Raw genomic sequence first — 27,778 nt, forward strand, 5'->3', positions numbered from 1 at the left:
CTGGGCAAGCTGTCCCCTTTGGTCCTCTTCTGCCGGCCCTGGTCCCCTTTGTCCCCAGGAGCACAGGCCTCAGCTCATCATCCCTTCCTGCCTACGGTGAGCCGGGCACTCGGCAGGCAGAAGGCAGTTCTTCTGGGGCCTGGCCCCCAGGAGGGTCTGTGTGAAGGGGTGCCCATGATCACATGCAGGTTGTGTATTTTTGGCAAGGATCCACAGAAGGGAGGCTAAGTCCATCAAGTGAAACCAGGAGGGGCCTGAGGTCAGAGTCCCACTGCCAGTTAGCTGACGGGGATCACCGCGATGGGTGCTGTTGACCACATCTCCCCCCCGTAAAGGCCTCTTCCTCCTTGTAATCGTGACCGCTAAACAGTAGCCCCCAAAGAAGTCCCCGGAACCCATGAACGTCACCACCCTATACTGCAAGACGAGGATTTTACAAAGGTGAAGTTGAAGATCTTAAGAAGAGATGGCTGGGGCTCACCCGGGCCCTCAATGCAATCACTGCATTCCCGAGAGAGGGAGGCAGACTAGGTCTGAGACACACAGAGGGGAGAGGCCGTGTGGGGTCGGGGGCAGAGGCTGCAGGGGTGCAGCCACAGTCAAGGGACACCTGGGCCTCGCAGCTGGGAAGAGGCAGGGAGGACCCTCCCCCAGAGCCTTCAGAGGGAGAGCGGCGACCCCACGACACCCTGGTCTCAGCCTGGTTAATACTGAGGACGTCAGGCTTCCAGATGAGTGACAGAATCCACTGGTGGTAGTTTGGTAATTTGGCCCCCGGAAGCTAAGACAGTGAGTAATATAGGATTTGTGGGGAGAGGCTCGCAGATTGTGGAAATACAGTTTCCCCCAAAGTGCCCACCGCTGGTTTTCCCATCCATCAAGGACCCTGGCCTGACCCCAGTGTTACTATGGTGGGTGAACCCCACTTTCCGACTCCACTGAGGCTTCTGGTCAGCACCAGGCCCGCCTGGTCCCAGGGCCACCGTGCCTCCCAGGTGACTCACCAGGACACTGCACCCCAGCCCGCCATCCTGGCCACTGAACTGCGTCTTATTCATGGGACAGGCACTCGCGAGCGTTAGTGGAACGATAAAAAGTCCGCATGACGAGTCCCAGCTGGGGCACGCCTCGGGGCACAGAGACGGGGCCGCCGGGGTCAGAGGGTGACTGTTTACGGCTCCAAGGGGCCCCTGATTTAGGACAAGAAGTGAGTACGCAACCCAAAACTAGCGTGTCCTGCTGGCGTGAACACAATGGCCGAGATGTCCGCAGGCGGGGACCAGGACGAGGGAGGGAGGACACCCTGTGGCTCCTCACCACGAAGTCCAAGGTCGCGTGAGAACCTTTGGTCATTTACAAAATCGCAAGTCACCTAAGGGGGCTCCCTGTGACCACCGGGCGGCGCCTCGGGGAGAAGACCACTAGGGCCTCAGTCCCCCCCGCACCAGGACCCAGCGTCGCGGGCTCGGACTCACCACCACGTTCAGCAGTCCTCCGTAGGGCCCGATGTCTGGCTGCCACAGCCCCAGGATGTGTCTGTAGCGGTGGAGCACTGCGGGAAGAGAGAGAGCGGTCACGCCAGAGCCGGCCAGGCTGCGCTTCCCAGTCACCCGGGAGGAAGCGCCTGACGCTGGTAACTAACAGAGCCTCGTGCGCAAATGTGGACCCAAGCAGATCTTCGCAAAGGTTTCTAGAGAAGTCTAAGAATGAAACGTCTTTCGAACCCTTAACAAAACAGACAACCGGACCATTCCAAAACCTAGCCTCTAAGTGATCAGTGCCGGTGACTGCTGCCTTGAAAGACACAGAGGGAGCACCCCTGTAAGGTGGGGAGCCTCCCATCAGCGGGGGAGTCAAAGACTGGGACACCTCCCTCCTGGGGACACGGCAGAGGGGACACTGGCATCTGTACGCGAGACGTGTCCATAAAGCAGTTAGGCTAAAATTCCCACCAGAGTCAACTGCACGCTGTCTGGGCAACAGGTGCCCACGTGTGACCCACGACCACACATTTACAGCAGGTGCATCTGAGAGGGTGTTTCCAGACAAGGTTAGCATTTAAATCCGCACAGTGAGTAAAACCAACCGCCCTCCCCAACTGGGTGGGCCTCATCCAATCAGTGGACAGCCTGGAAAGAAAGGCTTTTCCACAAGGAGGGGACACCTGCCTGACCCCGTGACCTGGGACATCAGTCTTTGTAACTTGGGACCTGAAAGGAAACATGGGCTCCTCCAAGCTCTCGAGCCTGCCAGACTTCAGACTTCAACTGCACCCTCAGCTCCTCTGGGAGCTGGTCCCAGGGCCACCATGCCTCCCAGGTGACTCACTGGTGGCAGACCTTGGGACTTCTCAACCTACATTCACTGTGGGATCCAATTCCTTACAACAAATTTCTTCACATAAAGGAATGGCTCTGTTTGTCTGGAGAACCCAGGCTGATGCACAGCGGGAGGCAGGGATGGGCTGGACGGCACGATCACACCATTCTGCGGGAAGCAAGACCCAGCCAGCAGAGCCAGCGGGACCTGGAGACGGGCTGGCAGCTCTCAGGTCTCCACTGTGTCTGGAGTGCAGGGAGGAGGAAAGTGAGGCCAGAAGCAGCCCAGGCCTTTGAAGTATGCAGACAGCTGGCGGGCAGCTACCCGCTGTCACCCGAGGTTCCAGCCTGTGAACACAGGTTTCCAAATGAGCCTTTACTGTCTCCCAGACACCTGCCATTCATCCCGTGTGCAGTCTTCTGAGTCGGTTTACAAGACGCACAGTAAAGTCGGTCTGGCTAATTTATGGTCACACCCGGATAGGTTTTGTGTTTAACACACAAGCAATAATCAGCAGGACCAGGAACCATAAACAAATGAGCTGCAGACTGACGTATACACTCAAGGGTTCAGGGGTGAAATATGACAGCATCTGCCACTTACTCTGAAATGCATCAATCGAGCAGGATGATAGAGAGATGGGTGGATGGAAAGCTGTGAGATAATAAAGCATCACAGACGGTTGTAGAATCAGGTGATGGCAAGCGGGTGTTTGCTCTATGATCCTTTTTGTAGACTTTTTAATTTTCATGATAAAACACGGGAGAATAAAGTCAATGGGCCCACTCAGCGTGACCCTCTCCTCTCGCATCCCCCTCCCCTAGTCCCCAACTTGACTGCAAGCAACAGTCTGTTCTTTCCAAATCAGTCTATGACCACACAGCTCCTGGACCACTCAAAGACCACACAAGACTCTTAGCAACTTGGAAAGGAGACCTCCCTCTTTTCCTTTAAAAGCCGCAGCTCTGGGGGCACCTGGGGGGCTCGGTCGGTTGAGTGTCGGATTCTTGTTTCGGCTCAGGTCATGATCAGGGTGGTGAGATCGAGCTGTACATCAGGCTCCACATTGAGCACGGGGCCTGTTTGAGGTTCTCTCTCTCCTTCCCTCTGCCCCTTCCACCCACACACACACACACACACACACACACTCTCTCTCTCTCTCTCTCTCAAAAAAATAAATAATAAAAATGACAGCTACAGCTCTCTGAAATTAAAACACTGCCTCCCAGCTGTCTGCCTGGAGTGGCAGAACCCTCGTATAAGCTCTGCACGTGTGAGAAAAATCATTGTTCTCCTTGTGGCTGCTGCTGACACAACACTGGCTCATGGGCCTGGGATGGCCCCCAAGATGGTCCAAGAGAGACAAGAGACCAACACCCTCAGCCCAACTGCGAGCACGCTAACTTCTAAGCAGGCAAGCCATTTCACAACGTAAAGGTAAAGTCTGAGTTTTATGTTATGCACTTAAAACAGTGGAGCCACCAGAACGGAGTCTAGCAGCAGTGACCTGAAAGCCTCAATGAGCCCAGGGTGCCCCCAGGAGGGGAGCCACGTTCGGAGTTAGCCTCTAACTAACGCCCAGGGCCGCCGTACAAGGAGCGGGCACTGGCTCGCCCACTTCCCCGCACGTTCCCACGCGGCCCTCACCCTGACCCTGTGTGGGCAGAAGGAGGGTCTGGGCCGAGACGTCCTGGCCCAGGGCACTGAGCAGACCTCGGGGCTTCTCACCCGGAAGACCCCCAGCTCACAGAGCCCTCCCCAGCGTTTCCAAACAGCCAGTGTGGGCAGAAGGAGGGTCTGGGCCGAGACGTCCTGGCCCAGGGCACTGAGCAGACCTCGGGGCTTCTCAGCCGGAAGACCCCCAGCTCACAGAGCCCTCCCCAGCGTTTCCAAACAGCCAGTGTGGGCAGAAGGAGGGTCTGGGCCGAGACGTCCTGGCCCAGGGCACTGAGCAGACCTCGGGGCTTCTCACCCGGAAGACCCCCAGCTCACAGAGCCCTCCCCAGCGTTTCCAAACAGCCAGTGTGGGCAGAAGGAGGGTCTGGGCCGAGACGTCCTGGCCCAGGGCACTGAGCAGACCTCGGGGCTTCTCACCCGGAAGACCCCCAGCTCACAGAGCCTCCCCAGCGTTTCCAAACAGCCAGTGTGGGCAGAAGGAGGGTCTGGGCCGAGACGTCCTGGCCCAGGGCACTGAGCAGACCTCAGGGCTTCTCACCCGGAAGACCCCCAGCTCACAGAGCCCTCCCCAGCGTTTCCAAACAGCCAGTGTGGGCAGAAGGAGGGTCTGGGCCGAGACGTCCTGGCCCAGGGCACTGAGCAGACCTCGGGGCTTCTCACCCGGAAGACCCCCAGCTCACAGAGCCCTCCCCAGCGTTTCCAAACAGCCGGTGTGGGCAGAAGGAGGGTCTGGGCTGAGACGTCCTGGCCCAGGGCACTGAGCAGACCTCGGGGCTTCTCACCCGGAAGACCCCCAGCTCACAGAGCCCTCCCCAGCGTTTCCAAACAGCCGGTGGCCACTGGTCAGGAGAGGTGGGCGGGATCAGGTTACAGAGACTGGCGTGGCCCCAGCAGCGGGCGTGAGACCCGAGAGTCCAGCGGACTGTTCTAGACGCTTCGGGTGCTTTACTGTCACGAGCACCAGGCCACGGCCTCAGTTCGAGGGTAGAGAGCCTCGACACGAGAGAACTACGCTATTCGGGATGACGGAGGAAACGCCGCTGCTCCAGCCCCACGAGGCAGGACTCAGGCCTGTCAGAACATTGGTATTCAGCCAAACGAGGCAGCTCAGAGGCTGTTCCAACCGCTGGTCCCCGAGGTCAGTGCGGCTGTGTTCAGAAAAACATTCCCGGCTCTGAGACACCCCACCCTCCGAAATGGAAATGAGTGAGATAATCCGAGGTGAAGGGACCTCTCGGCTAAGCACTAACGGGAAAATGCCCCGTACTAGTCCGTGCCCGCTAACTCTCATCCGCCAACAGAAAGGCCACTTAACAGGCCCAGCGGGAAACTCTTGGCACACGAGGCCCAAAAGATCCGGCTCTCCTCGGCACAGCGTGAGCTGGGAACTGGCTGTCCCGGGCGCAGCCGCGATGGCCCTCCACCAGCAAGGCCATAAAGCTGCTCTGGAACCATCACGTCTGCTGCTGCAGAACAGGGGTTTCAGGCAGTAGGTGGTCCTCAGACTCAGACTTGTCCAAAAGATTAGCATAAATGCAACTGATGTAACCGCTGCCACTTGCTGGTAGGAGGGGACACGTCCAAACTCATTCCCCAAGGCCAGCATGACCCTGATACCAAATCTAGACGAGGAGGCCACGAGAAAACTACAGGCCGACATCCCTGATGAACCAAGATGCAAAAACCCTCAACAAAATACTAGCAAATCACATTCAACACATTAAAAGGACCATTAACCACAATCAAGTGGGATTTATTTCAGGGATGCAGAGATGGTTCAACATCCACAAATCAATGTGGTAACAATCACATTAACTAAATGAAATCATATGTCATCTCAATAAATGCAGAAAGAGCATCTGTTAAAATTCAACATGTACCGATGATTAAAAAGAAAAAAACCTCTCAACGAGATGGGTATAAAGTGAACACAGCTCGACATGATAAAGGCCACATACAAGAACCCCCCCAGCTAGCATCATCCTCAGTGGGGAAAAGCTGAGAGCTTTTCCTCTAAGATCAGGAACAAGGCAGGGACGCTCACTCTCGCCGCCCGTATTCGACACAGTCCTGGAAGTCCCGGCTGCAGCAGTCGGGCAAGAAGAAAGAACAGGCGTCCAAATTGAAAAAGAAGAAGCAGAACTGTCACTGTCTGCAGATGACGTGGCAGAACATACAGAAATCCCCAAAGGCTGCGTCAAAAACGCGTCAGAATGAAGGAGCCGAGCGAAGCTGCAGGATACACACTCCGCATGCAGAACGAGACGAGGCTCTCAGGATCCGGCCGGGCGACGGGCAGGCTGCCTCCCTCCCTCAGACCCACTTCCCGCCGGGGCCTCCCTGCCCTTTCTAGGAGCGCCTTCCGCCTTTATACTGCCAGGGTCTCCCCCTCCTCGGGAACCCCACGTGTTCTTGGCTCCACCAGGCAGAGGGGACTCTGGAGGAACCTTCCCATCAGGTGCACCTGTGCGGCCAAACACCGTGTCGTCTACGTCGAGGGTTAAAAGCGACTCGTGCACCTCGTCCCGGAGGAGTGCGTGACACTCCGCCAGAGCCCCTGTACCTACCAGAGCCGTGGAGCATCGCTGGGACTCCAGACGGACGCCTCACAACCCTGAGTCCTCTGGTCACTGGTCACCATCAATTCACACACAGGGACATGCGTCAGCTACGTCGTTAACGATGCATCCCCCACGATGCCGCCAACGCCTCACGGACACAGACCACCAAGAGTCTCAGGCGATGACAATAACATGCGGCCTGACAGACAAACAAGCACAACCGACACGGCCCAAGCCGCTCGTGGGGGCCACAGAGGCCCTCGACGCCCAGCACCATGAGGTGGGCTGACACGCGCCTCCCCAGGACAGCGTCTTACGCGGAGGCTGCTGACGGTTTCTGGCCCGGCAGAACCTGGCCCAGAGGACTTCAAGAGACCAGGGAACACCGGGTGCCAAGAGCTCCAGGAACAGGGCAAACTGGTGAGAGAGAAAGAAACAGTGCCGGGTCCCAAGGTCCTCACAAGCCAGTCGCCACGCAGACATTTCCAGAGGATCTGGCCAACGTCAAAAATGTTGCATCCTGAGTTGCCCTCTACAAGAACGCACCAGGAGCCCTGGAATACCGACGGCCTGGGCATACAGGCCTCAATTCGGGTTGAAACTGGCTTCCTTTCTGCACGCACGTGAACTTCTCTCCTGATGTTCTAACAGACTGTGGAGACAACAGAGTGCTCGCAGCGTAAGTATGTCCCCAGAAAAATGCAACCAATACTCACAAGTTGTTGTTGTCTTTGTATTTTCTGGGTCGTCCAAGGTTTCTATAATGCCCACTGTATTTTTAAACAATACCCAAACCTTAGAGAGGACAGCAGTGGGTGGTGTCTGATTAGAACAGGCCTGTTACAAAGCTGTCAGCTACGAGCTTGGGGGGGTGGGGGGGAGGGGGAGGGGAGAGCACAGCTTGTGGGTGAAAAGCCTAGACAGACTGTGACACATCCCGACAGCCACAGAACACTCCTGCCCACCACGGGGGACAAAAGGACACACTCTAGGTACTGCCCACAGTGGGTCAGAATTCCATCCTAGCCCTACGGTATAAGCCCCAGATGGACCGTGATTCCGGAAGGATCCGTGACAGACGTATGACGTGATGAAGCTCTATGGTCCTGCGCACAGGCGGTTCCCGTCAGCACAGCTCAACGTTCTACCTTTGCTCACTGACCGCTAAGCGGGAGGGTGGGTCACTCCACAGCACACTGTTCTAGAGGAAACTTCCAAGAGGGCAAGAGGGTTCAGAGAACACAATTCACGCCTTTGGACTTCAGACTTGACCCACTGGGCCCCCCAGGTGGCCCACCCGGCTCCTCGTGCCTGCTCACACGCACTCCTGACAAGCCCCCTTGTCACAGGAGCTGAGCACGAGCTCACACGTACCCTGAGGCACACTAACTAGACCCAGGATGGTCCCTAAGCGCCACAGGACCAGCGGGCACGTGTCAGCTGCGCGTCCAGTCTGACGGGATGAGGAGCAGTCCCAGAAGCAACACTTCTCCCTCTGCTCCCATAGGGTCTGTTAGACACGAGACTCCAGAGGGGGCCTGATCCAGGCACGAGACACAGACACACGGAGGCTCAGAAGGGTGGGCGTAACAGGAGGGAGCGGCGCCCTGTGCTTCTAGGAACGTGAAAACACCTTTTAGCGCAAGCAGGTACGTTTAATGTCTCCTCGACAACAGACACTCACCCTGCATCTCAGCTCAACCTTACGAAGACCTGAGGTGGCATTAATCACCTGGAATAGGGCTTATGGAAATTTCCAGACTCGAGTGATGCCAATCAAGAGAGGAATCAGATTCTAATTAACCAACTGTTTCTACACACTTCTGTCCAGCATGGGTACATCGTAGGATTTTTTTTTAATTCACGCAAGCTATTACAACGTGACTAATGAAGTCTCAGAGCAAACCATTTACGTTTAATTTTGGAACAGAAGTGTTTCAAGGCTTCTACCCTGTCCTCTCTCTTCAGCCTCAATAAACAACAAATATGAAAACGTGCATCAACAGAGTGGTCTTGCTGCTACAACCCAAAAACCCCAAAGCTGCTGCAGAATCCCAGCCCGTGTGTGCAGCTGACACGGGCCACGGCTCAGGTGTGGCCTCGGCTGTGGTCAAGCCACGGAGAACAGCAAGAAAACAGCAAAAGCCAAGGAGGGCAGCTCGCTCTTAAGACCCAAGCAGTCCTCGTGCCCAGAGTTAGAGGTCCCTCTCCATGCAGCTTTTCGGCCGTGCTTGCCCGCAAAAGCCAGAGCCAGCAGGAGGTACGTACGGCAGGTGTAAACATCTCTGTACTCCATGTGCTCGTAATCGGGAAGGATTTTCATGAAACGTCCCGACTTGACGCGAGGGTTTATACCTGAACAGACACAGCAGGGAAAGGGTGAAGAGGGTTCTGCTCCCACGAGGGTATGAGCACTTTTCATGACGACACCCTCTCCCGCACTGGCCATGGACATTTCCTGTTACACACTCGGCCCCCAGAACCTCAGGAGGCCAGCATCTGCCAGGGGTGACCTATCTTCCTTCAACCAAAGGAGTCACACCAGAAACTCCTGATGGGGGGCAAGCTCAGGACCCTCCTCTCTCGACCACCACAGATCAAGGGAGCATGGAGGTGGGAGAGCCAGGGCCGGGGCTGGGGGACCTTGGGGAGACCGTTTAGGGAACCCCCGTGCTCAAGTCAGATCTCTCCCTTGCCTGGTGCACACCTGGTGTTTCCCTTGACCTTTGCCGCGTCTGTTTTGTTTCTGATTAAGGGCAATGTCTGGCAGCCTCCTAACTCAGACCTCTTCACTTCTGAATCAAGGCTGCAGACTCTACCACCTACACCAGGAACCAGCATCGATTTTCTTCCAGCACCCATTCCAGAAGCTAAGCGGTTCCCTCCTGGGTAAGGCTCTCAGAGCAAGTTCACAAAGACAGTTCCCGCGCCACGTATATGAAGACCGAAGCTGGCTTTGACAGGAGCAGATTCAACACTTCGGGACCCTGAATAAGGGACTATGAATCATTCCCCGGATTTTGCAACCATTTACGGGGTCAAGACTCAGCAGTGAAAAGAAATCTCCCGATGTCCACGTGTGCCTGTCCACACCCCCAGCACTCCAGACGTGCACAGGAGCATGTTCACCTTACCCTGTCCCCTCTCAGTCGCCCACCCCTGGCTTACCCCAGCCGTACCACCCACTGCTCAGTCACTGCCCACCTGTGCTCCACAGGACAGCAGGGCTGAGTCGAGCTCTAAGGAGGCCTTAATTCCCACATCTGCAGCCACCCCCGGTGGGCAGAGGAACCTGCCTTCCTCCAGATGCTATTTTGAATGCCTACACTCCCGAGGCCAAGTTTGAGTGCTTACTTGCAGGAAACTTCTCCCTTCAAGCTGCTTTCAGATGACACTGTCTAACGACCTAACAAACTCAAGCAGTCAGATGATAAAAACTTGACGTAGTGGACACTCCTAGAAACCAGGTGATGGTCCAGAAAAGCCAGGACATCTCTGTCCTCTGTGCACGCACATGGAGACCGTCGTGGGGCATGTGCCTCTGCTTCAACAACAATCTGATATCCACGCTCTGGCTAGATTTAAGACACGAGCTCTGGGAAACCACGGAGGAACCAGAGTGAAGCCAGGGCCTTGTGCACACCCACAGAACGGAGCGGGGGCAGGGAGAGGGGCAGAACTGGCTTTCTGCCTCTGGAGTCTGGGCTTTGCAGGATGCAAGGCAGCATTGTTCTGGCTGCTGAGAGGAGAGGACAGGAAGGAATCCGGCATCCAGGACACTTGACCACTTGGGTCCCCCAGACCCGCGTCCCCGGGAGAGATGGCGGAACGTGGGGCAGAGGCATGAGCAGAAAGCAGAGTCTGAGCGCACACGGGAAGCCCAGGGAAGGGGGAGCTGGCAGGTCCCAAGCAGCCGGCCTCGCATGGGGTCTAGGGGCAAAGATGGGGAGCAGGGGGCAGCTGCCGACCTGGGGGCAGCAGCAGAGGGTGAAGGGGAAGCCCAAGGCCCTGAGGAAGGCGGTGGGGGGGAGGGGGGAAGCAGGGTGCTGGGCGCGGCTGAGGCCCCCAGAGGTGCGCGGCAGGTGGGAGGGCACCGCTGAGCCCCACAAGCTGCGTGTGTCGTGAGCACGCTGGCTCCTCAGAGGAAGGTCCGTGAAGAACCCCAGCCTCCGACAGGAGGGCTCCCCGGTGTGAGCAAGCCCGCATCAGAACACGCGCCACGTGTGGGGACAGAGCCTCTGATGGGCGAGGCACTGGCCGGACGACGAAATCAGCCTGCAGGGACAGAGCCCCACCAGGGTCTCCCTCAGAGCCCGTCCTACGTGGCGACCCCACACTCACCGTGAGGAGGGGCATCCCAGAGAGAGACCCCTAGTGACAGACCTAACAGGAAGGACAGGGAAAGAGGCAGGAACCTGCGCGGCCCAGAGCCTGGAGGGGCTGCCAGGGCTTCGGCCGGCTCTCTGCGACCGGCCTCCTTCTCTGACCAGAGTCGAAGGTGTCCCCGCACAGATGCGGCCCCAGCTGGCAGGCAAGGCATTTAGGGAGGAGACCACCTGCCGTGCTTTCAATGGAGAACATTTCAAAAGAAGGAAAACCCAAATCTACCAAGATGGTTAGAGATGAAAACTTAAGGTCCTTTTCAGAGCAGTCAACAAGTCAACTTTAGGCCAAAGAGAACTGAGTCACCATCGTCCCTGCGCTCTCTGATCCCCAGCTCCAGGCGGCGGCCGGGCAGTGGACCTGCGGGCTGCCCTCTGCGAGTCGGTGCTGATCCGCGGCTCCCGGGCCGTGACGGTGTGAACACAGGCCTTCGCACACCAAGAGGCCCGAGGAAAGGTATTGGGGCTGGGGGGACTGTGAACACACAGATGGGGAGTGTCACTGATGACTCTGGAAAGCAAGGGAGCAGAGAACAAGAAATGGGGGGGTCCGGGGGGCTCATCATGGCGACAGGAGACTGCAAGGCAGAAGGAGCCCGAGAAGGGGGAGCCTGGGTGGGGCTGGAGGACGGTGCGCTCCAAGGCGGCCCAGGCCCACCGGCCGAGGGAGCCTGCGGGAGCAGCCACACCTCACCATGGAGCTGCTGTCCACCTGTCCCCTCAGGCTGCGGGCCCAGGATCCAGAGGAAGGGACACTTCTGGAAACACCCAGAGTTTCCAGGGCAGCCACGTTTCTCAGAGCCAACGGCCCTTGACACCTAATAAAAGACACCATTCTCCTTGACGGGCTGAAAAGTAAGGGTGAGACGCCCAGAAACAGAGAAAAGAGCCCCTTGGTTTTAGCACGACCACGCCAGCTACAACCCTGAGGAGGCGTCTGAGAAGGGCCCCATGGGCTGTGGGTCAAATTCTTCGTGTTCCTATCATGGGTGCTCACTCTGCGTCTGGCTCTGGAACAAAGGTGACAGTGGGTGGCAACAGGTTAACTTACGCTTGGCATAGACGTCTCTACAAGACACGCCCGTGATGTCCAGCTTCCGCAGGTTCTCGCAAACGCCATACTCTGCAACAAGAAACATTTGCTGGAGATCGTGGTCAAGAAATCATGAAACGACAGAAACAGATGGATGGAGGGCGGGGGTCGGAGTATGGGGAGGTGCGCCGAAACCTTGGCCCCGTCTTCCAAGTGTGTGTCTGTCCCTTGCTGGGGAGGTTTTGTGGGACTTCGGCACACAGCACCCGCACTCACCAGTGAAGCCTTTATCCTGGGTTCAGACCACACCTGACGAAAGGACAATCTGCACTGTCCACTCCGATGAGCTCCAGAAGCCTCACGGCACAAACCCAAAATCGGACAACGCCCAGCTCGTGACGGGGTGCGGCACAAGCTCAGTGGTCAGGAAACAACACGTTCCCAGGAAATGAGATGGTCCTTGGTGTCAGGGTTCCACCAAGGCCCCCTGAACCCCTGCTGTGGCTCGCCACGCTGCTGGTTCTATTAAACAAAGCCACAGGCCTGTGATCAGAGTCCCGGGCGAGATCCTGGAAGGAAGAGCTGCACACGCGTGTCCCTTTGGCACCAGGCCACCTAGACCCCAGCCAGTGACAGGGATCCTTGGAACCCTCCTGCTTCCTTCTCCCTTTCCCCGCCCCGCCCCACCACAGCCCCACTTTTCCAAGTCACGCCCCAGCACTTCCCAGCTGAAACCTCAGGTGACCGGGTCCCAGCAGGGCTTTGAAAGGAAAGCACGGACCTGAGCCAATCACCGCGGATCCAGACCCGCCCACTGGCCAAGCTAACAATAACCACACCTGCCCGGTACCAACCGTTGCTCGGGCCAGGCGTCAGTGTGGCCGACCCTGCCGGCAGGCCCGAGACTGCTGCTGCCACTACCCCGTCCACATCAGTGTGGAGGAAACACGTGCAGAGAGGCCTGAGGCTGGCACAGCGGAGCAGAGCTTGCGCTGCGGGACCGGGAACTGCAGCCCGGACGGGGCGCCTCAGGGTGGCAAGCGCGGCCCCCCGCCCAGGCCCTCACGCATCAGCACAGGACTCTCCCCGTGCTCACACTCGGTGCAAGCGTCCGGCTGGGGCTTCACGGCACGGCCGCCTCTGGGACCGTGCCCCCGGCACAGGAAGGCGCGTCAAGGCTGGGCAAGGCTGGCATCTCAGCAGGCCGTCTGGAACGTGGATCGACACAGGGGGACCGGCAGTGGCAACGTGCTGCCCCCCACCCCCGGCCCCGATCCTCCAGAGGTCCAGTCTGGTCTTTTCAACAGAATGGATGATACTGGCCCAAATGCCTCTGTGAGCCGGTAGCGCTTCAACAGTACCCAAAGTAAAGCTCGAGATGCACGCAGCACGGAGAAGCTACCTGGGGGCTGGCGGCTCAGGCCTGCCCGGGACCCTGCTTCTCCCTACCTCCTCTGCTGACGAACAGACGCGACACTGAAGACTAAGACAAAAATCACAGCCTTGCTCGTTATCAAGCAAAAAAAGCACAAAGCATGCAGGGTATCCTGCTGGCTGGAGAGGAAGGACTGGAGGCTGAGGGCCTGGGAGCCCTCCGTGAGCCTGGGGCAGGGACTCAGCCACACCTGCATGGAACCTGAGACAGCACGGCTCGTCCACACCCGCACAGGCCACCCGGGCGGCAGAACAAACTGAAGCAGCCAGTCTACCCCACAGTCACTGAGAAGGGCTCTGCTCCACATACGTGGCCTTCACCACTTCCTGTCCGCTCTGTGATGCCCACTGCAGCCCAGCGGCTCCTCCCGAGAGCCACCGGTCAGCGGTCACGACTGTGTCTGGCTCTCCAGACACACTGGCTTTCTCTTGTGCAAACCATGCACTTCAAAGTTGCCACCGCACAAGATTGCTGCTTCGCTTTGTTTGCTGTGTGGTTTTGAAAGGACAGCTCCTTCCCAGTTTCAGCAGGCCACCAGTGCGTGCAGTGACGGACAATGAGGAGTCTCTTACCGCCTCCTTGGCCAAGTGGTGTGACTGCAGGGGGCGGGGGTGGCGGTGGTCCTCCGTGAACCGCACGCTTGTATAATATGCGCACTGGCACCCTCGGTGCCAAGAGTCAGATACAGGGCACAGATGTGAGAGCGGGAAGTCAACGGCCAGGCCTCTGTGAGGCACTGATGCTGCTCCCTGGGCCCAGGTCGCCGAAGGCTGGTGACTTGACATGGCTTTTGCGTCAGAGTCCAACCCACACTCCGTCGCGACAGGAGCCAACCTCCCGAATGGCTCCAAGGGCTGCAGCCACAACGGCCACATCACCCGCTTTCTGTGCGCTGCGTGAGGGCACAGCACTGCTGGCTGGCATCGCACAGGCTATGAAGCTGCACGAGCAGTAAGTGTCCACAAAAACCCCACCAGCAATCAGAAGAAAAGCAAAATTAGGGTGCCGTGCTAATAAATACAGCAATCCTTGGCGGGGTTTTCTTAATGTTCCCTAAAGGCCCTAACAAATCCACCAAGGCAGAATAATGCCATTGTGACCTAACCGTCCCTCGGAGAAATGTTTATTTTCCACCTGATGGAAAATCTTTCTCTTGAATAGGGAATAAGAACAACGCCACATCCTCTGATTGTTCCAGAAACCTTCCAAAAGTCATGAGGGGAAACTGCCCTTAAAATAGCTTTGGGGGGGGGGGGCGCCTGGGTGGCTCAGTCGGTTGGGCATCTGACTTTGGCTCAGGTCGTGATCTCACGGTTCGAGTGGGTTCAAGCCCCACGTCGGGCTCTGTGCTGACAGCTCAGAGCCTGGAGTCTGAGGCTGATTCTGTGTCTCTTTCTGTCTCTGCCCCTCCCCCACTTGTGCTCTGTCTCTCAAAAATAAATTTAAATAAAATAAAATAAAATAAAATAAAATACCTTTAGGGCCTGCAGACTGGCCAGCACCATGTACCCTTGCTTCTAGAAAAACTACCACGTGTGACCTCTATCCTTTGGCACAGACCCTGTCCCAGATGACTGAAAGCTAGCACAGCAAACCAGGATGCCTCCGGCTGCTTCTCAAGTACTGGATTTGGGGTGGAAGGCTGGCGACTCAAGTCTCCTTGCTGGGGCATCCGGCCGGCTCAGTTGGTGAAGCATGCGACTCTTGATCTCGGGGTCGTGAGTTCAAGCCCCACGTTGGGTATAGAGATGACTTAAACAAAAAACTTTTTTACAAAAAAGGTTTCCCTGCTTATCTATTATATAAAATAGCTTAAGAGACTCTTTTTTGGAGAGTGCCCACTCCAATGATGGCCACAAAATAAAAAATAAAAATTAAATTTAAAAAAAAAGAGGTTGGGAGGGGGAGAAAAACGGGTGAGCTGGGCTTGAGGAAATTTATAAAATGTGGAAAAGTACGGGCACACAGAATTACCGTATGACCTGCTCTCATTCTCCATCTGGGATACATCCCCAAAAGAGCTGAAGGAGGGGCCCCTGCACCCACGCTCCCAGCAGCACTACTCACAATATCCAGAAGGCAGGTAAGTGGGCCATCCACACAACGGGATATTATTCAGCCTTAGAAAGGAAGTAAACTCTGCCACCTGCTATAACATGGATAAACCTTGGGGACCTTATGCTCAGTGAAACAAGCTGGTCCCCAGAAAACAAATACTGCAGGATTCCCTGGAGTAGTGAGATTCAGAGAGACAGACAGAAGAATGCTGGCTGCCGGGGCTGGGGGAAGAAATGGGGAGCTAGTGATGGGGACGGAGGCACAGCTGAGCAAGAAGGGAAAGTCCTGGAGACGGACGGGGGCGATGGCTGCACAACGATGTGAAAGTGCTCAGTGCCGCAGACCTGTGCATTTACAAACAGCCCAAGTGGAAGCTTTTGTTGCATGTGTACATTCACCACAGTAAAAAAAAGGAAACTGCCACTTCAAGTATTCCAACTGGAAAATTTCCACAGCGCCTGGGGGGGCTCCATAGGTTGAGCGTCCGACTTCGGCTCAGGACGCGATCTCACAGTTCGTGGGTTTGAGCCCCGCGTCAGACTCTGTGCTGACAGCTCGGAGCCTGGAGCCGGCTTCGGATTCTGTGTCTCCCCCTCTCTCTGCCCCTCCCACACTCTCTCTCTCTCTCAAAAATAAAATAAACATAAAAATTTTTTTTTTTTTACCAAAAAGCTATTTGAAAAATGTTTTGCCCGAGAGAAAAAACAGCCCAGTGATTTGGCCCAAGTCAAGCCAACACAAGCGGCAGCCTCTTGTGACCTAACTGCCAGGGGCTGCCAAGTGCTCACCACGCATTCCCTGTCCAACGAGCTCCGGGCCGTATGATGGGGTTTCCCAAAAACTCCCCATCCACACGGCACTCTGGTCAGTCTCTATGGGTGGGAGAGAGTGGGCTAGAAGCGTTCTCTCTCTCCCTCACCCCTGCAGAAACCAGCAGACACACTTCTGCTTCTTGAGAGGCCCATTCCCTGGAAGGGAAGGTGGAGATTAACAGACACAGTCCCTGTGCCAGCCATGACAGATAAGCACACACATCAGAGCAGAAGGGGACCAAGAACGGGAACGCCGGGGCGCCTGGGTGGCTTGGTCGGTTAAGCGTCCGACTTTGGCTCAGGTCATGATCTCATGGTCCGTGAGTTCGAGCCCCGGGTCAGGCTCTGGGCTGACAGCTCAGAGCCTGGAGCCTGTTTCAGATTCTGTGTCTCCCTCTCTCTCTGTCCCTCCCCTGTTCATGCTCTGTCTCTCTCTGTCTCAAAAATAAATAAACATTAAAAAAAAAAAATTAAAAAAAAAAAAAAAAAGGAACGGGAACGCCATTCTTCCGTGTGCCACATCAGTGACAGAGGTGGCCACGGAGGGACCCAGCCTCCTCCTCCCCGTTCACGCTGTGACAGCACTGCACTCAGACGCTACCGCAGCGAGCCGATGGGCACACAAGACAAATCTGGAAAGGGAAGTTGTCCCCCAGCCCTGGAGGGAGGTGGATGGCAGCAGTGATGGGAGGCCACAGGCAGCACCAAAAAAAAAAAAAAAAAAAAAAAAAAAAGGGCATGGAAGATTCTAGGTAGAAAAGCAGCAAGGACAGAGCCTCCACAGAGAACCATTAACCTGTGGGGGCGCCAGCAGAGATGTGCCTGGAAATGCAGGCGGGGGCTCCAGGGAGGCCGCTGCACCACCAGGTGAGGCAGAGGCAGGAGGAAAGGACCGTGTGACCAGACATGTCACTGCACGAGCAGGGAGAAGGGCCGGAAGGTGGACCAGAGGCTGCTCATGTCCTTCCTACCTGCTGCACGCTGCAGGGTTCTCTAAATAAAACTCTAAGATGGCTTGATTGGTAAGACTGATTTTTGTGTGCACTAAACTAGGAGCGAAATACCCTCCTTAATAAAGTATGGCTCCAAGTTTGACCTGAGGCTAAAAACGAAGTTGGGGGCTGGGGCTGGTGGGAGGGGGATCTCCACCAGGCAGGACAGGGGAGTTGGGCACCCAGTCCCCGGGTTTCCCGACACCGCTGCTCTGTGCCAGTATCCAGGACCACCTCTCCAACGACAGACCACTGACCTGAAACCCATGTGTTCTCCAGTGCCCCGCTTCGCTTAGCTATTACTGTAACTGCATGAAATGCCTTTCTCTCTCTCTCTCTCTCTCTCTCTCTCTCTGTCTTTTTAATAATGTAGCAGATCTGGAAAAACTCTGCAGCCAGCTCATCTTAGGATGGTAAGACTGTAAAACCCAAAACATGGACACAGCCCACAGGTGTCTCTTATTCAACACCTGGACTATTCGGGACACTTAAACAAACACCTCCCCAGGACGGCTGACACCGCCTATGACTCATGTGACTTGTTCTCAACCAGTTCAGTCCATGTAAAGGTAAGCGATCTCAGTGCCAACGGGCTAAGGACTCTGACCCCAGTCCGCCTCCCATGACAGGCACCCACCTGCTGGCCAAGTGACACCCGCTCCTGGGAATGCCCATCTGTCACCCTCAGACACCCACACTCCCTGCCCCGCCGCCCACAGATGAGACCAGGAGAGAAGCCCATGAGCCTGACGGGGCAGTCACTGCCACCCCTCCCCGGACCTTGTCTAGTGTTTCTGACACGTCCCTGCCCCTCCACTAATGCTCCACACACAGGCCTGGCCAGCTCAGGTTCTCGAGCCTCTCCATGGACACTGATGGTGTCGCTGGCAGAGGATGCTGACTCATGAGTTCCAAACCCCGCCAGCCTTGGGGAAAGGGCCTTCTTTGCAGAGGACGCTTGTTCCTCTGCAAAGTCCCAAAGACACCCTTGTGTTTGCAAGCCCTTTCCAGCCAGAAAGACAAAGTCAGAGCCTCACACGTGTTACACACTCATTTTATAAACACAGGGCAACAGTAAAAATGGCAGTGCCTGGACTTCTAAGAACCAATCGATTCTTTTTGGCAAGGTAACAGTGTCCATCCAATTAAATACGGTCGGGGGACATCTTTATTCGATGCTTTCTGGGTACGAGGTTCACTTTCTAACTTACTTTTTAAATTTTTTTTTTAACATTTTTATTTATTTTTGAGACAGGGAGAGACAGGGCATGAACAGGGGAGGGTCAGAGAGAGGGAGACACAGAATCTGAAACAGGCTGCAGGTTCTGAGCTGTCAGCACAGAGCCCGACGTGGGGCTCGAACTCACGGACTGTGAGATCATGACCTGAGCCGAAGTCAGCCGCTTAACTGACTGAGCCACCCAGGCGCCCCTCTAGCTTACTTTTTTAAGGTCAAAAAGACGAAGTCTAAAAAAATGTTCCCCTATGATGCACCACTGTCCTATACCCTTTTCTGCTTTGCTAACTAGAAGGCAAAGGTTTCTCTGTAAAGCACCATATGAGATTCAACTTGCAAAAACACAGAGGACTATAGTCCTTTCAATTGGTAAAGCAGGAAGAAAAGATAAAGGTTTTCCCTCAAATTGTGAAATCCTGCTGCATGTACCGGAGGGGGGCTGGCCTCCCGTGCGTTTCTATTACGGGAACAGTTCACTGACCTGCCCATCCCACCACCAAAACTAGTGGGCCAGGATCTGCTTTACAAGTAATCATAAAATATCCCTGAAGCCAGCCTTATAACGTACAGCTTGCCCATTTCACCTCTTCCTAAGATGACCTTCCAATTTTAACCGTATTTAACAAAAGCCATGTTGCTCCTATTTTGCATCAGCATATCAGATAGGACAGAAATAGCATTTTCTTCTGATTGCAAAACCAGAATTAAATATTGGTTTTTAATTTCCCATTTCTGTCAAAAAGATCATACATTATTGGAAACGGATTATTTCTAATCATGACAGAATCTAAACCCACTTTAGACTTACCACAGATCAAAATATTACCCAAATATCATTCTGTGTCAAAAAAACTTACCATCAAGGGAAGAAATGGGCAAATTATACATATACATATAATATATATATCTTAAATTCAAAACCTGACACCAGCAGGTACTGAGCTGAATGAAATGAAATCCTTATGTCTGAATATTTACAGCTCAGTGTGGGAGGGGAAAAACACACGCATTCTAAATTTGTCTTTTGTTATTTGATTATTCTGATTAAGAACTAGGGTGTGAATGTGGACCTCTAAATTCACCAACTAAATGGTGAAGTATTAACCAAGAAAAGCCTCGTCAGGGTCAAAGGCAAAATAACGCACTTGGCTTTGCCCTCAGAACTCCGAGAAGTGATGACTTATTTATAGCCCCACACGTAAGTTACTGCAGGAGGCCTGCAGCCTAAGGAGTGATGATGCATCAAAAAGTGTTTACCCTGGCCCTGGTCTGCACCCGTCCTGGAGGCCGGGCTTGGTTTGATCCCGGGCTTGGTTTGATCCCGTTCCTGTAAGCCAGCCAGTTGTTATGTGCGGACCCCAAAATTAGGAGCTCAGACTTGGCTTCTCCCAACAACCTTCTTTCACCTGCCCAGAGAAATACCACTAGAAAATATTTGATCCAACGGCTCCAATAAGCAGCAGACTAGAAAAGCCAAAGTTCTATACAAATAACTGATTTATTGCTAGGACACTGGAAATTGTGAACGTCTCACCAAACATTATAGAGAGCTACCTCGTTTTCAGTTCCCAGTGCTACCCCCCGACCCTCCCCCCTTGCAAAATCATCCTATCATTTTAAACATGCAGGCATTGTCTGTACCCTGAAAGTCACTCATGGCCCTAAATCCTGTAAAGCAAGAAAACACAGGTGTATGGTATCCTCTTTCCCACTCCCATTTTTGTGGGTTTTCTGTTCTGGAAAATCCAATCAAAAGATAGAAAGCAAACATGTAAACATGCAAAGTCACTAATTAGTCTCACCCACCCAAGACACTAAAAAATGGAGGCACCATTATACTCCTGTCAGGGCTGGACCAGACCTGGAGGTTCCATTCACGAAACCTGAGGGGGCAAGGACAACTCACCTTCTCAGCCAGCCTGAGATCCAGCCTCCTGATCACCAAGGCTGGGAGTACTTTGGTTTTTACCTAAATAGACCTGGCACTTTGGCCTTATGAACACTCACCTTAACCAAATGTCTAGTTCAGGAAAGAAGAACTTTGGGAATTAAGAGAAGTGAAATCAGGCCTGTCTCATACATGACTATTCGTATACGTGTATATGTATTTCAAACACAATTAGACTAACGCTATGACACATCTAGATATACCATATAGGATTGCCAACAGTCCAATGTTTGACATAAATGAGCTTGCAATTCAAGCTACCAGAATGAACTACTGAAATCAAAGACCCAGCTGCCAACCATCTTCATAACCTTGAGATGAAAATCATTACTTAAACCCAAAATTCATGAATTTGATTAACATGTAACTTTCACAAAAGTCATTATAAATGAAGTTAAATTGCAAATGACTATAGACTACACGAAAATGTTTTACAATATAGTAAACAGAAATCGATCCAGGTGAAATAAATTAAACCCACAAAATAGTAAGAAAATAATAGGGGAGAAAATGGGCAAAAAGGATAGGCAAACAAGAGAAATCCAAACTGCCAATAATTATTTTTTTAAATGTGCATCCTTACCAGTTATCAGGCACATGCAAATTAAAATAAATAAAAATGCATTGTTCAGGGGTGCCTGGGTGGCTCAGTTAGTTACGCACCCAACTTCTGATCTTGGCTCAGGTCATGATCTTACAGTCGCGAGACTGAGCCCCACAGGGGCTCTGCACTGACCGTGCAGAGCCTGTTTGGGATTCTCTCCTCTCTCTCTCTCTCTCTCTCTCTCTGCCCCTCACCAGCTCACACGCTCTGTCTCAAAATAAATAAATAAACTTTTAAAACATGGATCTTTCAGATTAGAAAGAATTTGGCAGATGCTGGATTAAATGGGATAACTTAAAATAGCTGGGCCAGAAATGACTGCAACTTTGTAATGATGCATAATGAACATTTGTATTTCATCTTTTGTGACTTAACCTGTTCATGCTCTAGTGACAGGTGTGAAAGCAGCTAAATCAAGCCCAGAAATAACTGGGCAGTACCTAGCAAAAGTGCAAATCGCACAGCCCACTGCCCCAGCAACACTACTTCTGCGTGTATGTTATCTGCATTCAAGGAAACGTATTGTTCACTGTATGCTATATGTAATAAAAGAAAGAAATAAAAATAAGAGAAGTGACAAAGTGTGGTCTCTCCAAATGATGAACCACCACACAGCATTTAAAAAGAGTGAACCAAAATTAAATGTATTCACATGGACAGAACTTAAAAACAGAAGTTCACAAGGGGAAGAAAAGCAGATGTACGATACTCACAGATGATATATTTCTAAAAACTAAACCACCACAAATGTTACATTTGGGGACAATGTCCTAGCATATGCTATATACAGATGTAAATTAAGCCTATGACAGTGGCTGCTTCTTGGAGTAGCAAAGGGCAGTGTTGACCAGAAGGGACGACTTTGAGTATCAGCTGAGATGTTTTCTGTTAAAAAAAAGGTCAAGAGGTGCATCCCTTGGGTTGATCATCTGACTCGTGGTTTTGGCTCAGGTCATGATCTCACAGTTCCTGAGATCAAGCCCCGCGTCTGGCTCTGTGCTGATGGTACGGAGGCTGCTTGGGATTCTGTCTCCCTCTCTATCTGCCCCTCCTCTGCTCTCTCTCAAAATAACTAAATAAATAAACATTTAAACAATCAAAAAAAAAATTACAAAGGTAGAGGAATCAAAAACAAATATAACAAAAGAATTAACACTTATTGGGGGTGACTAGGAATATACCTGTTTTTCCATTTTATTTATTTATTTATTTTTTGAGACAGAGAGAGACAGAGCGTGAGCAGGGGAAGGGGAGAGGGAGAGGGAGACACAGAATCCGAAGCAGGCTCCAGGCTCTGAGCTGTCAGCACAGAGCCCGATGCGGGGCTTGAACCCACAGACTGTGAGATCATGACCTGAGCCGAAGTCGGACGCTCAACCGACTGAGCCACCCGGGCACCCCCTGTTTTACCATTTTTATCTTTTTTTTTTTTTTTTAATTTCTCAAAATGAGAACTTTCCCAGTTAGCCTTCCTTCTACCACATGGTCTGCTGTCCCAGGAAAGCTGAACTGAGAAGCGCCCCAGCAGGGAGGGACTGCATAGTCCTCTCCCTGTCCCAACTACCTTCTACAACCGCATCAGGACTTCCTATATTTCCATTAGCGACTCTACAATCCACCCTGAACTCTATCCCCAGTGAGTTTTACTCTGTGGCATACCTTTGAGTTTTTGATTACACAAAAGTCTTCGCTACTCTCTGTTTCTAGAGTTGAGCTAGCCACATTACAATTCCCCAGAGACAAACCCATCGGAAAGCACCACACTGGTTTGGCTGACGGATGGACAAACTTCTCAAAGCACAATGGAACACCTGTGACCAATCTGGGTCTTACAGGTGAACAAAAAGCAAAACAAATGAAAAGACAGAGTTCAGAGAGAAAGAGAAAGGGGAACTTCCTTTGCCTCTACTTTAAAATGTCAAAGGAAATGCACTTGCCACATACAAGACAAAAGGTGAATACTGCTAATACTTGGAGAGTTCTTACAAATTTGTTCTTACAAAAATAGACTGTCTTAAGAGACAAAAACAAAAACACACAAATAAGGAATCACAAGACATGAAATACAATGGCCAAGAGGCCCCATAATAGAACATTACCATTTAGGGGGTGAGAGTTTCACATGCATCATCTCATTTAACCCTCAACGTGACCCTAAGGGAGCAGCATTTCCCAAATACCTGGGAAGGCGAAGCAGCGTGTCCAAGATCTCACGGCATATAAATAGAGCCTGAACCGCTGAGTAAAAATCCAGAGCCCTGACCACTGAACATTACCGCAGAGATATGACTGACTGACCCCCTTGTTGGGGGGAGGGGTGGGGGTGGAATCCGGGGAAAGCGGTCTTCTCAGGCACCCTCTGGGGTGGGAGGGGGTGCAAATTCCAACGGCTGGGCAGTGGGTGTCTATGTGCCATCAGTGTGTGCACTCCACTACCCACAAACGTGCTGCGAGGATGTGCACCCTAACAAGACAATCGCAGACGTCCTAAAAGACACATGGACATATAAATTGCTACAGTATCTGCTTAAAAGCAGCCCTGACAAGCACTGTTTATGACCAGGAAAAACTGCAAACTCAGAAGTCGACCGGTAAGGGACTAACTAGTCTGTGGCATATGCACGCAGAGACATACCACGAAGCTTTTTCTATAGTAAACTGTCTCTAGAAGAATATACATGGTACGATCCCATCTAAGTAAAAATGTGTACAGGACTCTACCTGTGCATACGGAGAGACGTTTTCCAAAATTGTAAGAATGGGTTATCTTTGATGGCAGGGATCTCTGATGATTTTTAATTTCTTCCTTCTGCCATTCTGCATGGTCTGGATTTTTTTCTCACCTATCTTTCTTACCAAAACATGACACCTCACTGAACACCTGGCATTTGTCAACGTTCAAACGTTGTTCAGAGACTCTGGAACTCTGGATTAAGTAAACCCTTCCTCCTGGGATTTGTTACAAAACTAACTATTCGCCACCGTCATTACTGCCACCAGCATCCAAGAGAGGGAACTCAACCCTCGCTCCACCTGCCCCTCCACAGACCCGCCCCTAAGGAGACCCTCCACACTCCCCGGCTCGGGCTGCTTCCCCAACCGTTCGCCTTCACCCCCTTCGCTCTGCTCAGCTCCGCCCCCCGAGGCCTGGGGACCGAGGCCGATGCCCACATGCGTCAGCTTACTCCCTGGCCTGAACCCAGCCCCAACCCCAGCACAGTCAACCGTCCTGTCCCTGAGGCCGGGGGACCCTCCACCCCCGCTCAGGGCCCCCAGGGCGGGTACAGCGCGGCTCCGCGGCCCTGCGGGGACTCCACCTCTCCCAGACTCCGCGCCCCGGCAGTGTGGGAGACAGCCCCGGAGTCACCGCCCCCCGCCCGGCCGGGACCCTCCCCCGGGGGGACCCCCGCCCGCCAGGACCCCCGCCCCCGGCGCGCTCACCCTCCCGGCAGCGCCTTCTCCAGATGGTGTCGGTGTGCAGGATGCGCCGGAACTTGGTGCAGACCTGGGCCAGGCTGGGCAGGTCGGTGCCGGGCAGCGAGGCGAAGATCTCCACCAGCAGCTCCGGCGGCAGCTCCAGCAGAGAGCAGCGCGGGGGCGGCGAGGGGCCCGCGCCCCGGCCGCCCCCCGCCCCGGCCAGCGCCGCCGCGCCCGCCTCGATGCGCTCCTCCTCGGGGTCCGTGTCCGCCTCGCTGTCGGCCGCCGCGGTCTCAGCCGGGCCCCGGCGCTGCTGGCGCCGCCGGCATCCCCGCGACGGGCCCACGCCGCAGAGGCGAGCGCACACCGCCATGCCGGCGCGAGGGACGGCCGCGGCGCCGCCGCCGCCCGTGCGCACGCGCTGCCGGTCGGCCGGGCCCCGCCCCCGGGAGCACGACGGGCCCCGCCCCCGCGCCGCCCGACCCCGCCCACCGAGCGGTGAGCGATTCAGGCCCCCGCGGCCCAGCCGGGACCTGACGCCACCGGGTCCCAGGTCCGGCGCCCGGACTGGGCACGGGAAAACAATGCCACTTAACATCGGGCGATGGTAGCCGCGTCCCGACTGAGGACGTGCTCGAGGACCCAACTCGCCACCTCCAGAGTATGGGCTCACGCCCTCCCCACTGCGCTAACAGGGGTGGCGGCGCCGTGGAATGCCGGCAGCTGCGAGGAAGGCCGGAGGACCCCCCCCCAAGATGTTCGAGGACTCCCCCGGAGGTACCCATCCAGAACCCCCCAAGACAGCCTGAGGACCCCCCCCCCGGAGGTTACCCTCAGAACCCAAGACGGCCCGAGGTCCCCGGGAGGTTCCCCAGACCCATGAGAACCCCCCAAGACGGCCCTGAGGACCCCACCCCCACCGCCGTGGACGGCCCCAGGGACCCTCCAGAATCCCCACAACACACACCACCACGACTCCAAGAATTACCCTAGGACAGGGCCCAGGACGGCCTGAGGCCTGATTAGGTGGCCAGGGGGATCGGTGCAAACTTGTCTAGCGCCCCAAACCGCCCACGTAAACCAAATAGAACCCCGATTGTGCCAATCAGCCTCCTTTCTTTTATCTAAAAATTGACATTCACTCATTTCTTCCTTTATTGCAATGAAAGGGGAAATCATGTTAGCTGCTGAATCAAACACCGACTCCTGCATTGTCCAAACCGGTCTTGTGGTTCGGCCCTTAGTTACCTTGTTTACTGTGCTCCAGGGCACGTGTGTTCTAGAAGGCGGGGCCCAACTGGAGAGAATAGGCAAAGCCTTCCCGTGACAGTGGCTTACCTTAAATAGCTCACAACAAGAAGAAACTGTAGTTATTAGTTGTTTCCAGAGTCAGGCCCCGGGGGTGTGGGTGTGGTTACAGGAACCTCTCTACAACAAAGCTGCGAACCCTGCTGGGACTGCCCAGGGTCTTAAGGGACGCCAAGAATCCCCCTGGCCACCCCACTGTTTCTGGGGGAGCTTGAGGTCTTGCTAGGCAGATAGAAAACTAATGACCCTGCCAGTTTCCACAATTCCTGACTGTTCACTATCACCTCTGTAGAGCAGTCTCAAGGCCAGAAACAGGGCTGCCTCCCCTCCTCCCTGGAATCTGATAATAGAAGAAGTGCATCTTCTAACAAAAATAACTAAACAGTAAGTCATGGTTCAAACCTTGGAACATGGTTCAAACCATGGTTCAAACCTGCAACTGAAAAGCAACACCCAACTGGCCTTTCCATCTAGACTGCTTTTCAGACCAGTCTCCACGCTGGCATCACAACTCTATTCCTTCAAATAGTAACACATGAGCCAAAGCAGACTCACTGTGGCACTCACCTATGTAAAGGTATTTAATGGCCCCAATGATTCCTTACCACACCATGCCTAAATCCCGGTCTGGCCTTGCGGCCTGTGCCCACACCCAGCTCTTAGGGGGAGCCCTCTGATAATTCAAAGCTCACCAGCCTAGTTAACATCTCTGACTTTGCTCAAGCTGTCTCCTCTGCCAGGAAGACCCATCTCTTCTGTCTGTGCCATTAAAGAGCCAACCCCCCCCCCCCCAAACTTGTCCGCAAATGGCATCTCCTAGGAAGGAGCACCATCACATTGTTTTATCGTAAACACTTGCTTCCTTTTGTACCAATCTCCCTAGATGTATCCTTGTCATGTGATATATACACCAACACACATCATCACGCAATGAATGTTTACTAAATGTTTCTTGAATGAAAAAATAAAAAAACTGGCTACAAGACTAAAAAGAAACAGGAACCACACAGATTTAGAGAAACCTGGTGGGTCACCATTATGATCCAAGGTAGGAAGTATTTCACCAAGCAGAAATACGTGATAAACTTTTACAGAATGCCTGACTAGCCTACGTGCTATGTTTGGCATGGCTCCATAGCTTCTAAGGCATAATCTTTGCCACTGTTACATTTAGTGTTGTTGGTTTTTTTTTTCTAAATCTATCTACCCCTTCCCATAGGCAATTTTCTCCTAGAGGAGCTTAGAGTTGTACTAACGTACAAAATAATTTTGTTAAATTCCCATCTTTAGAAGAATGGTGAAACTATTCTGTTTAGAGTATGGATTCGGTAACTGGACAGTTAGGAAGGCCTAGCTATATCCGTGTATCCTTGAGGGCAGGACTAACAGAAGGTTGTATACGATAAGCCACCCAAACATGTGCAAGGACTGAATTAGTGCTAACCAGAATAGAAAGAAACATTTGGCTGTGGGAGCTTGGGTAACCCCTGTTGGCAGAAAGGAACCCAAGAGGAAAGGCTGTGGATAGCAGATAACTATTACACATTGAACAGGAAAAGTTTTGTATGTCGTGAACACTTTCATCATCCCTTATACAGAAATGTATCCCATACAAAGAACACTAAGGAGGACATGTTCATATCAAAATGAGAAAATAAAACAGATAAAATAGATCATTTGTTTTAACACTGGGATGAGACTATAGTAATGAGTTCTTTGTTATAGAGAACTGATAACATCTAAAGAGATAAGTAGATTACAGAACAGGATTATTGTTTTCATTGGTTGCCCCAGGGGGAGCCTGGGTGTCTCAGTCAGTTAAGCTTCGGACTTTGGCTCAGGTCATGGTATCACTGCTTATAAGTTCGAGCCCTGCATTTGGCTCTGTGCTGACTGCTCAGAGCCTGGGGCCTAATTTTGAATTCTGTGTCTCCCTCTCTCTCTCCCCCCCTCCCCCGCTCACACTCTGTCTCTCTCTCTCTCTCTCTCTCAAAA

The 27,778-nt window shown here is 53.5% G+C and overlaps 1 protein-coding gene across 5 annotated transcripts in view; it reads right to left on the bottom strand.

Annotated features, from left to right (window-relative positions):
* FBXO31 (F-box protein 31) overlaps positions 1-27,778 on the bottom strand; it is a 48,766-nt gene that overhangs the window by 17,910 nt on the left and 3,078 nt on the right. For 2 of the 5 annotated variants that reach the window (XM_042917779.1, XM_042917778.1), the window contains 3 exons: positions 11,991-12,062; positions 8,826-8,912; positions 1,476-1,552 (listed from right to left, as the gene is read on the bottom strand). In XM_042917779.1, coding sequence (XP_042773713.1) covers positions 1,476-1,552; positions 8,826-8,880 — 132 coding nt within the window. In that variant the 5' untranslated portion in view covers positions 8,881-8,912; positions 11,991-12,062. Of the gene's footprint in view, positions 1-1,475; positions 1,553-8,825; positions 8,913-11,990; positions 12,063-12,248; positions 12,414-24,499; positions 24,869-27,778 lie in introns of those variants that run through there. The other 3 variants (XM_042917776.1, XM_042917780.1, XM_042917777.1) reach the window with 3 other exon arrangements.

The sequence above is a fragment of the Panthera leo genome, chromosome E2 (genome assembly GCF_018350215.1).
Source record: "Panthera leo isolate Ple1 chromosome E2, P.leo_Ple1_pat1.1, whole genome shotgun sequence".
In the NCBI taxonomy this organism is placed as follows: Eukaryota; Metazoa; Chordata; class Mammalia; order Carnivora; family Felidae; genus Panthera; species Panthera leo.